Source organism: Ochotona curzoniae, unplaced genomic scaffold (genome assembly GCF_017591425.1).
Source record: "Ochotona curzoniae isolate NIBS_2020 unplaced genomic scaffold, NIBS_Ocur_1.0 scaffold_1852, whole genome shotgun sequence".
Classification (NCBI taxonomy): domain Eukaryota; kingdom Metazoa; phylum Chordata; class Mammalia; order Lagomorpha; family Ochotonidae; genus Ochotona; species Ochotona curzoniae.
The window spans coordinates 12,538,295-12,550,496 of NW_024467087.1; the positions used below are offsets into that span (position 1 = coordinate 12,538,295).

Below are 12,202 nucleotides of genomic sequence, written 5' to 3' on the forward strand. Positions count from 1 at the left end.
TTCTCCACCAAAAATATGGAAAGGTTAACAAGCGGCCATGGAGCCATTATTTCACAGTGTGTGTATCTCAAACACCACCTTGGACCTGGGAAATCTGTTCCATTTGTACCTGTCAATTAGACCTCAAGAAAAGCTGGAAAAGTTTTAAAATCCCTGCTATGTAAAATGTTGCTCACTAAATATTAATTTATAAGGCTTAAAAGTGTCCATGGCCAAAAAAAAAATGACCATAAGACATATTGAAGGATTTTAAAGAGAAAAGCAAAGCTTCGTCATCACAGTATTCGTTTTTCACAATATATCCCTCCAAAGTGTTCCTCAACATATTTGAACATCAGCTGGATTACAAGAATATCGTAGTCCTCCCCCCTTAACTGTGGGAAATAGGTTCTGGGACCCACCACCCTGCTTCCTGCCCCTACCCCACACCCTGCTGCCCTGGGCACAGCACCAAAGCCCATCTTCCTGGTTGGGTGTCTGTCTTGAAGGAGTCAACCAACTAAGGGTGAAAATGGTCGGGAACAAACATGCCTGTAATGAACAAGACACACTTCCTGCTGTCATTATTCTCACAGCGATAGATAGCAACTATTTCCATAGCATTTACCTCCCATGAGGGATTACAAGTAACTTAGAGAAAATTTAAAAGTAGCTAAGATGATAAACATGGGTTGGCTACAAATGCTGCGGCCATTGAACTGGTTTTGATACCCATGGGAGGGCCCTGGAGGCAGTATCCCTCAGCCACTGTGGGATGACTGTACTGGTGCTTTTTCCTAAATACACATACGTGTGCTCAAGTTTCATTTTTACATTAGGCACAAGAAGAAGTCAACAAAAATAATGCTAATAAGGTAGAACAAGTAAAAACACTGTGTTGTAGTAAAAGTTACGTGACTCAGCCTCTCTCCCTCCATCCCCTGCTTTCCTTCCTCTCTCCTTCTTGCTGACTTTCTGCAGTAGTTGTTCTGATAAGCATGTCCAAGTAGGCAATTCTTGGGCTGGTGGTGTATACAGTGTGGATCTGTTGGGTGAAGGGCTGACTCCCAGCCCAACAGGGTGGTACAAGATTTCATCATGTTACTCAGAGCAGCATACAGTTGAACACTTATGGGCTGCTCGTTTCTTTCTGGAATTTTCCATTTTATATTTTCAAGTCATGGTTGATGGTAGGTAAATGAAACCATGGGAGGTGAAACTAGGTGAGAGGAACCTACTGGAATAAATGTGCCAAGTCTACTCATGCTTTTAAAAAAAAAAGTGGATTTACATCTTGCACTTGGTTTCCTCTCAATGCATACAAATCTGCTTTACTCTTTTAATCTGCATCTTATTCCGTCATAACACTAGTTGCTTTTAAAATCTGGTTTAAAATTGCATCCGTCTTGGGAGCAAAGAATAAGGGAGATGAAAAACAGGAAGGGACGTTGGAAGTTGGGTGAGATGTATTAAGAAACCAAAAGGTTAGTGAGGAAGACCATGCTTCAAAGCAGTACCAGTACATTTGGACAATTCTGTCAGTTGGACCATTTTGCTTAGTGCTTTGGGAAGCAAGCGAAGTAAAGGCAAGTTTTAGTTCAAAACCGCAGGTCAGCTCTTCCCAACACTTCTGTAACCAGAAACCATGCTTAATTTACTAAAGGCCTGCAAGGATTTAAATAGCACATGCAGAGAGCGGAAGAGTGGATGCTATTTCAACTCTGAAAAAAAGTTTGGCAAGCTGTTAAACCCAAGGCTGTCTTTTTTTTTTTTTTCAATCACTTCCCATGAGATTGGGGAGTGGAGTTTAGAACTGACAATGTTTAGTTCTTATCTATGCCTTGGAGATAAGGAATTTAGCAAAAAAAAAAAAAACAGTGAAAGGGTACATTTTCTGAAAATAATACCATAGGGCCACAAGGCATCAGCTGTGAGGTTAATTTAATATTGCTGATAGTTTGGGAAGCAGGGAATACAGGGCCAAAGTGCCAAGTTGGCAGATGTGTTTCGCCCATTGCGTTGTTAATAGTAAACTTCTGGGGGCATTTGTCTTGTAGCAGTGGACAGGAAAAGTGGCCAGCACACTTGGATATGAACAAGTCCAAGGAAACCCTTGGAGAGCCAGCATATTTCCCAAGAACATTTGTAAAGGTTGATAGTGAACTTTACCTGTCAGTAGGGTCTCTCTGCTTCAGGCATCACTTGGAGTCAAGAGAGACAAGATGGAGTTGGTGATGTCATCGAGGGCTCCATGCTATTTAAATAGACAGTGTTGTAGGAACATGAAAATGGAGGCCTATTCCTATCAGATAAAGAAGCTTTCTTTACATTTCTTTAGAACAGCACCCGAAGGCAATTGGCATTTGATGCTTTGTGATCTGTATATTCACTAATTAACTTTTCAAGTTGAATAAGCTGAATATCTTAGAATGCAACTTGAGAAGAAACGTGATCAGATGCTCCCTTCAACTTCTTTTTGCTGCAGAATCTTGGCCTTCCCCAAAGATGATTTTTTAAATTATGATGGCCAACACTTGAGTTTTTCAACCTCTGCTGCAATCATGTATGTTTTTCAGAGCATTTGTTTAATATCAGCACATATTTCGCATCATAGGACAGTTCATGGAATTCCAGCAATCCCATGCAAAGCTGGGGACTTTCAGTAAGAAAAAGATAATGCTGAATGTCAACCTTGCAGGGCCATTAAGAACTTCAAAACTGGCTGAGTGACAAAGGGTGCTTTGTGAAACACTGGACCAAAAACATAGCAGTAGGATTCATGACACTTCATCATTTGGGATTAGGAATATTAATGGATTCGATTCCAGACATTTATCGTTTAGAGACAAGCACAAGTGTGTAAAAATCAGAGTGCAGGGAGAGAATGCAGACTACTTGGCTGGTGCCAGCTGCAGTTGGTTTTCACTTTACTTGAGATTTTCTTTGCTAAACCTTCTTTGTATCTTCACTTTCAACAGATACAGCCAGAAGGCAGCACGGAACGGAATGAAGAATCAATTCAACCTCCACGAGCTGAAAATGAAGGGGCCTGAGCCAGTGGTTAGTCAAATCATTGACAAACTGAAGCACATTAACCAGGTATGTGCCTTACTCAGCAAAAGTAGAAATAGCCACAAAGGGAGCTGGATGCTCTTTGGTCTGTGTTCTTGGGCCTTAGGCAAGGCAGCTGTCTGTCTCTTTCTTCGATGAAGCACTCTGCTCAAAACTACTTGTCACTCTCATTGTTTGCCCTACTTTTGAATTCATAGAGACGATATTGCAGTAAGACAGAAAGTTTGGGAAATGGAGGTGGGGGAATGTGCCAGCCTTATGGTGCAGTGGGATAAACGACAATATATCACACTGGTATCCCATATTGGAGTAGGAGTTCTGCTCTTGGCTGCTCTGTTTCCAGTCTGGCTCCCTGCTCACAAACCTTGGAAAGCAGTGGAAGATTGCCCAGTTTGCCCATTTTGGAGACCTGAATGGAGTTCTTGGTCCCTGGCTCTATCCTGTCCCAACCCCAGCCATTACTGTAGCCTTTGGAGAGTGAACGAGTAGATAGGCTATCAGCCAATCAATTTCTCTTCTTTTTCTGTTTCCCTACCTCTCTCCCAACACTCTGTTTATCAAATAAATGTGTTTTTAATTAGAGAAATATTTCTTAAAATCCTGGTCCTGTTACATTTTTATATTCTTTTTATTTGCTGGTTGACTTGCCAAATGCCTGCCACAGCTGATGCTGCACCAGGCTGAAGCCAGGAACACAGATGTCATCTTGTGTCTTCCATATGGGTGGCAGGAACCCAAATACTTGAATTATCACCAGCTGCTTCCCAGAGCTCACATTAGCAGGAAGCTAGGATGGAAACAGAGCACTCAGGTACGCAGTATGGGAATCCCAGCCAACATCTGACCTGCTGTGCTAAAGACCTGTCCCTACTAGTTCTTCTAATATTTGTATAGAAAAAAATCACACTCTGACAGATATTTTACATAATTGGAAGTATACAAGTGAGTTTTTCAATTCTTCAAGTTAGTGCTGTGTTGGTAATGCTCTTTTGACATTGCTACAAATGTTCATATTAACCACTGTGGACTGTGCAATATTCTGTGCTGTATTTACCGTAATCGATCTGCTTTTTCTTGGACATTGACTTTGTTTCTAATTTTTTACTATAAACAAAGCTATCACTTCAAACACAGTGATTTCTTGTCATCTTACATTATTAGTGAGTATTTTAAAAAGTTTTTATTTACTTTACTTGAAAGAGTTACACACAGGGAATGACGGAGACAGAAAGAGATCTTTGATCCACTGGATCCCTCCCCAAATGGTTGTCATGGCTAGAGCTGTGCCAGTTCGAAGCTGAGAACTCACATGGGTGCAAGAGCCCAAGGCTATCCTCGCTGCTTTCCCAGGCCATAAGCAGGGAGCTGGATTAGAAGAAGAGTAGCCAGGACTCAAACCAGCGCCCATATGGGATGACAGCACTGCAGGTGGAAGATTAGCCTGTAACACCACTGCACCAGTTCCCCACATTCTTGGTTTGTAAACTTCTGAAGTTATTGGGTCGAAGGATATGAGCCTTTCAATGCCAGTCCCCAAATTGCCTCCCAGTGAGAATGTATCAGTTTTCATTTACCAGCAAGATAGGCGAGGTCCAGTTTCATTGCACCCCTGCCAGCTTCTGACTCACTGCTGTGCACAGACACCCACAGAATCCCTTGACCTGCACACAGAGTCCTCCCCCCCCCCCACCGTAAGGAGTTTAGTAACAAGACATAAATAGAAGTTAGTTGTACCATCTGCTTGTGATTACTTTGTGGCCACAATAAAAAAAAATGCCACCAAAAAGGCCACCATATGTCAGAGTGACAGTGTTCCTGCCCCATAATCCGTGAGTGGGAGGGCCCTGGCTTCATGAAGCTCTATTTGTAGCTCAGAAAGAACTTAATGAAACTCAAATCTTTATGCAAGGAGTACGGTTTCCGTATGAAAGCATTGGCATGATGTTGTTTTTAAATGCAAAGTTTGGCAGTGACATTTTTGTGTTGCTTTGAAAATGTTTCAAAGAACTTCTACTGGTACATTTCAACACAATTGCATTGTGAACATATTGACAATATGCTTGGGGATAACTCCATTAGTGCCTTCTGAAGTACTCTGTGAGCAATTACTAAACAGTTGTTGCTGCTGTGCACATGATCATGACAGTATTGCATAGCTGAGCCTGCCTTTGGTGAGATCACAGCCTCACCGAGTTCTAGCAAGTCTCCTTGATGGACGGGCTGAATATTTCAAAACATACCTCCGAAAGATGTAGAGCGTTGACAGTGAAAACACTTAGGGCTGAATGGAGAGCAGGACGTGCTTACCCTACGAACAGAATTAGGCTTTCTCATCCAAATGGTCAACAAGTCATTTCACCCCAAATGCTTCTGGATGGCAATCAGACTCCAGCACTCACAATCTATTATTGTCTGCTCATTGTACCTGAGCAATGCGTTCAGCAGGGTCTCCTTAGATGGTAGACCTTATCGAATACCCACCAGTTTCAGCCAGTTGCCCCAGATGGGAAGTGGTCACATAAAATCTTTATTCATTTCCGCAGTCCCGTCAGGATGGAAATTGCAATCATAGGGGAAGGGTTTAGTAAAGAAAAAGAGTGGCCTGTGGAGAAGAATCTGAAGAGGATGTTGCACATCAGTTTGGGATGGTGAACTAGGCTGGTGGAAAGACCTCAGGGAGGGGTGAGTGTTAATATCTGCTGCCAACAATGGGTAGGCTTGGGATAGGTGAGGACAAGCACGGGAGAGGCAGGCATAAGATCAGACAGAGACCTGTGGGTGGACTCCACCCTACAAGAAGGGAATGCTGTGTCACACATGTACTTCTATGTAAATGCTGCTGGAGTCACTCAAAATACTTAGGAGGAGCCCCCACCCACCCACTTTTTAATAAGGTCTGTGGATATGGAAGAGTGTTTATGGGCTTTGGATGGAGATAGATCTGAACTGAGTTATAGCTCTTCATAGATACATAACCTAGACAAAATCAGTTACCCTCTTCCTGAGCTTTTATTTCTCTCATCTGTAATATTTTAGAGGCATCTGAAGTGCCTGTGTGTGGGCATGCATACATGCATGTACAGTATTGTGGTGGCGGCAGGGGGCAGTGTTGTGGCTCATCAGGTTAAGACACTACTTGGAAGACCCACATTCCATATCCAAGTTCCACCTGCTGTGCTTCCATTCTAGCTTCCTGCTAAATGAGACACAGTAATTGATGGCTTCAGTGCTTGAGCCCTTGCCACCCACATGGGAAACTCACATGGAGTTCCTGGCTCCTCGTTTCAGCCTGACGCAGCTCATCTGGGGAGTGAACCAATAGCTAGCAGATGATCCCAACCCCCCCATTGCTCTGGCTTTCTTTATCTTTTTAAGGATTTATTGTATTTATTTTGATAAATGTGACAGAGGTGGGAGAAACAGAAGAGAGAGATCCTCCATCTACAGATTCACTCTCAAAATGGCTAAAACAGATAGTGCTAAGCCACTTTGAAGCCAGGAGACAAGAATTCCACCTATGTTTCTCCTATGGGTAGCAGGTGCTCAAGTACTTTCCTGGGTGCACTAGCAAGGAAATGGATTGAAAGCAAAGTAGCTGGGACTTGAACTCACCTTCCAGTACCACTGCATCACAAATCTATACGTAATTTAACAAGCATAACTGGTACTTACTAAAGGACAGTTAGAATTCATGTTAAGAATTTTCTCTATAGGTAGGATAAGTTCGAGTGCAGTTCAATGTCTGATGCTTGTCTAATAGTGTTCCCTCAGTTTTGTAGGTAACAGATTCCTATAATACATGTCTTTTCTTTGCCATGTTATTTGCTTTGTGGCCATGTTTGTTTTCTTGCTTCTTTCTGTTACAAAGGCTTACAGATTGGAGAGGGGATGAGAGTCAGATTATCAGAGGTCACCATTAAAGCTCCTTTCTCCAACCTCTGGCCTTGAACGGTGTGTGTGAACATTTTCACTTTCCATACAGATACCGTGGAGCAACCAATTAATCCTCATTGATAGACCAGTTTTACCTGTTTAAGTTAAGCTGTTAAAATTGGTTGGGTTGCAAACACCCACACTTGATTTTTTTTTCTCATCCGTGTCGCTTTACGTGGCCAAGACACTTTTTTTTTTTTCCAGATCTTAAGTAAACTTCTTATTTTGGCAGTGATTCAATCTGAAGGCGAGATGCTTTAGGGAAGTCGTAAGCAAGAAAGTTATGATGATCATGCTGTTGATGGTAATGATAAAATGTTGTATTTGTATAGCATTTAGCCATATATGAAAGTGATTTCACATTCTAAAGGCAAATTGCTTAGGAAGAATATTATCCAACTTGGAATTGTGTAAGATACAGTGCTGCCACAAAATTGTTCCTTTCAAGAACAAGTTTTAACCTTGGATGGCAGTTCATGCTCACTCCTCCCTGGGAGGTAAGTGATACACAATGTTGATTCCTTTTGATAGCTAGGGAAACTGAGGCAGGAAACCATTAAACACTGCGTGGGCATGCTGCCAAGACATCTAGTGAGTTCAGTTGAAAAGCTAATCAGTCATACAGATGTTGTTTTTGTACGCTGCCAAACATCTGGATTCACTGAATGCCTGACTAAAGTGACCCACCGTTTTGGTGATGGGGAAGTGGAATCGAGTTAACTTACCTGTGTTCACATGCAAGTGGATAATGAATTGGGGAGTAGAATTATTTTCCTGAGCCCCTTTCTTGAAGCTGTGTCTATTGTAATACTATAGTAGACTCTCACCAATGCTACTTAGAAATACAGGGATACATTTTTTTCTCACCCTATGCATGCACGCTTCTATATATCTATCCACATAAGCAGCATGCAGCTTAGGCCATTTCTGAGTCCATTGCCCCCCACCCTTTTTTTGTTGTTGTTCGCTTTCAGGGAAATTCTTAGCTGCCTCCTTTCGGGTTTTGCTTGTTCTTGGTAGCCCTGGAAATGCTATACCCACTAAGGGACTGAAGCAGCACCATTTCCATATTGACAGTCCCATGGTGTAGCCTTGAGGGAATGGGTTCAGGATCAGGCACAGGCCCCTTTCCTGGGAAGGCCTGCAGGTGTGGAATGCCCTCCTCCCCTCAGCCAGAGTTCATGTGTAACATTCCCACGATTGGAAACAAGGACCCTTTAATTTCCTTTTCTGTTTCTGATTTCTGGCAGGGTTTACTGTCTTACATTGGGAGAGCAATTGAACTCTTCTCAGTGTCAGTTCCAGAATTTGTTGGGTCATGTTGTTGTTGTTGTTGTTTCTTGTTTTTTTAAGCAACTTTAGGTTTCCTTGGTGACCTTCTATGGAGGGCTGACTCCACAATTACCAAGAGTGAGCACAGTATATTCTTAACCGGATAACTGTTATCCTCTAACCCAGCTTTTTGGGAACATTTTCTCTCTCTTTAGAGATAGCTCTATAGTTAGTGCTAATTTAGAAGGCCCTATACTGCTACAGAAGTGATTGTTCCCAAGAAAAATGTAGCCATTTCTTCTTCATATCAGTTCGGGTTCAAATGAAATTTCAAAAATTGTTTTCTTGCCCATTGTAAACAGTGGAAGCCAGCGCGATTGGATCAATACCTTCCCATTCAGTATCAGCACTTTTTAAAGTTGGATAAAGTCTCATCTGTTTTGGCTGGTTGAAATGTTCTGCTGAATGGTGGGGGAGTGGACTAGATGGTCTCTTATGCATTCCTTCCAGCCATGGGAATCCATGATTTGTGGCTCAAGGATAGGCTGTAACCCAGCACCCTCTTGGGAATAAGTCTGATGACTTTATTCTCTACTTGGCTGCCCTGTTCCCAAGTTATCCCTTTTCACTTTCCAACAGTTCATCTTTTCAGATGTTTTTCCCTTCCTACTGGTCTTCTAGCCTGGGCAGATGGAACTTAAAATTGCCCCTAACATCCCCGCACAGTTCTTTTGTCCCTCTGCCTTTTTCCCATTAGACTATAAAAACATTGAACTATAAAAAGCACTTTTGCATTTATCATCCATGAGTTTCCCTCATTTGGGGGCCATACAGGTGACCCATATGTGACCATGTGACTCCATATAAATTGCTGAGAATTCTGCCAGAGATTTGCATAGCATAAATCAGTTGTAAACATATCTTCTTATACTAGATCAATTTAAGTTACTCTGAGAAGAAAGCAAGGCAGACACTATTACCTGCATTTAACACGTGAAGATACCGTGGGCACCACAAGACAGCAGTGGTAAAACTCACCTAGAGTTGCGGCCTGATGAGTTTGTTTCCTCTGTTCTTTCCTGCCCCTTCTCTTTATTAAAGATCTGGCACACATGCTAGCAAGATTGACATAGAATAGATTTACTACAGGACAAATAGCAGAAACTCCCTAAGTTGTAGCCTGACAATTTCCAATGCCCACTGAAGTCATTTTCTACGGTCTGAAATTGTAAAATCAGCAGCAATGAAGGATTAAGCAGACTTGTAAGTCTCCTTTGGGAAGATACTTAGAAAAGTAATCTGCACAGTGTATGGCGTGAAAGCCCAGGCACTGCTGTATGGCAGGAGTTGTATATAGACAGCAGACATATTTTCCATTGGATTTCTCTGTTCACAGAATCATGTTCAATGGTAAAAGAAAAAAAAGAGAATAAAAAGCAGATAGTGATATGTCTGCACTTCTGTACCTCTCTGTAGCCATGAGGAAAAAAAATATTTTCAAGATGCCTGACAGATCCTGGTATCATAAAACTTGACATTTTGAAACAGAAAATTCAAATGTTTAGTAAGTTAATTAGTAAAGCCATTCGGTGCTAGATATTTACACAGCACATTCCTTAGCATGCGATTTCAACCGTTTTTGATGAATATCAAGCATGACAGAAATCCCTCTGAGTCATCACTTTTTCTAGTCTTCTCACAGTAACCCCAGCAAGGATTGTAAGAGATTGGCTCAGTACCTTGGATGCTAGAATAGGCAACAATGACTTAAAATTTCTAAATAGAAAGGGAAACCTTTTGAAAGTCAAATTTCAAACGACATATTTAATGAGCTTATGTCTGTGTCATACTTCTTCACAGACAAATATGATTAAAAAAAATCCAGTAGTTGCCATTTTCCTATGAAAATAAAATGTGCATGAGTGCGTGCATGCATGCAGGGAGGGGAGAGAAGAATGTGTTAACTTCTCAGTCACAAAAGGCCAATGTTGCTCTTTAAACTCCAGAGCTAGACACTGTTGTGCTAAACATTATTTCATGAAGCAAACGGAAATTAGCTGATATGTTCCAAAATATATTTATCATTAAGAAAAATCTTCTGACATTTTGCTTAATAGCTGAAAAATAATTACAATGTCTGCTGGCTTGGGGAAGCATATGTTTTTAATATCTTAATTACTACATATATCGCTGTACCAAGAATTCACAAGTATTTCATACTAAATGTCTTTAAAAACGAACTGCTTGCTATATTTAGAATATACAGGATTAAAGGCACTTAAACTGGTTCACGTATTTGAGTACTTACATATTAAATTCAATTGCACAGAAATGGAAAATGAGTCAGGAATGACAAGGTAAGATGTTCGTGGCAGTATTGTGGTACTCTGCATTGAACAATGGAACAAAACATGTTAACTATTTTTATTACAGTATTTTACTGTTGAACGAGGTTTCATGTCAGTAATATTGGACATGAGGGTGGGCATTTGGCCTAGCAGTTAATCCTTCTCCATTTGGGACACCTGCATTACATTTTGCAGTGCCTGTATTCTAGTTCTGGCTCCACTCCAGAGTCCCGCTTTCTGCTGATTCGCACTGTGGGAGGCAGCAGGTGATGGCTCACAAGCTTGGTCCCCTATTGCCCATGTGAGAAAGTCAGATTGGACCCCTGGCTCCCGGATTCATTGCAGCCCAGCCACTGCCACTGCAAGCATTTGGGGGCTAAAAAAGCAGGAGGAACCTGCTTTTCTCCCCACCTCTCTGTTTCCAATAAATAGTCTAGCTCTGTCTAGCTCCCTCAAATGTAATTAAATCAACATTTCAAAAGAAATGTATTTGGGTATAAAATTTTTAAATTCACTCAGTTTTTTAAATAATAACAGTTACATGAAGTTTTTGAAGACCTATCATGTATGCATATATGTGGGTATGTGTTTGTGAATACTGTTTGAGAAATTCAAAGACAACTTCTCACTTCAGTATATTTATGAATATGCAGCTCTCCACCAGATTGTAAGCTCAAGTGTGGGAACAGATCATCCATATAATTATTTCCTATAGCACTTAACATAGTAGTATGCCTAATATATAAAATATTTTTATTGATCAAAGGACTAAATTTTACTTTCTTCAGCTTATTTCTGAATTTAGATTCCATTTAACACATTAAATGTTCTATATTAAAGGGCAAGGTTAGGGAAGTACAAAGACCATAGGATCTAGCCCTGTGATTTTCTAGGTGAAGTAGTGAAACAAAGGAAGAATAAAATGACTGCCTAACGTTATACTGGTTTTGATGAGGCTAGGACTTGACCATGAGCAAATCAGTGTTTTTTGATACCATTCCTCTGCTCCCATGGACTGTTTTACTGGTATTATAATTCCAAATATGTAAGCACAGTTTCATATGCTCCCAGTCATGGCAGAGGCCTGTACTTAAGCTCATCTTTTAAACAAAAGACTGCACAGCATGAGGCATGAACTTGGTTATCATTTATCTCATTGTGAATATTAACTAGCTTTGGTCATAATAAGTCTGTTGATCCTACTGCCTCATTAATCCACCCAGCAGTTGTTGCACGCACATGGTGCAATCATTTGGAATCACTGAATCCAAGTCAGTAGGAATTGTTACACATGACCTTGCATTGAATTACAGAGTCTGACATAGGTTCTTGTCCATGATCAGAGTGAGTCATCCTTTCCCTCTCATACCCTGGATCTCAATTCCTTCACTTTCCTTGGACATTCCATAATATTTATCTAGTGCCTTCTCTCTCCATCCAGAATGCCAAAATTAGTGTCATATTAGACAGTGGGCTTTTTTTTTTTACCAGTTGTTTGTATTCAGATTGTGTTCCGTATAGGGTGTGGGAGGTTTGGGGTGCTCTGATTCCATAATGCCTCTTTTAACTAGACCAGCTGTGCTGCATTAAAAAAAAAT

At 41.1% G+C, this 12,202-nt stretch overlaps 1 protein-coding gene across 3 annotated transcripts in view; it reads left to right on the forward strand.

The window, feature by feature from the left end:
• GPC3 (glypican 3) overlaps nucleotides 1–12,202 on the forward strand; it is a 367,445-nt gene that overhangs the window by 263,844 nt on the left and 91,399 nt on the right. For all 3 annotated transcript variants that reach the window (XM_040999456.1, XM_040999457.1, XM_040999458.1), the window contains one exon: nucleotides 2,958–3,078. In XM_040999456.1, the coding sequence (XP_040855390.1) occupies nucleotides 2,958–3,078 (121 nt within the window). The remainder of the gene's footprint in view (nucleotides 1–2,957; nucleotides 3,079–12,202) is intronic.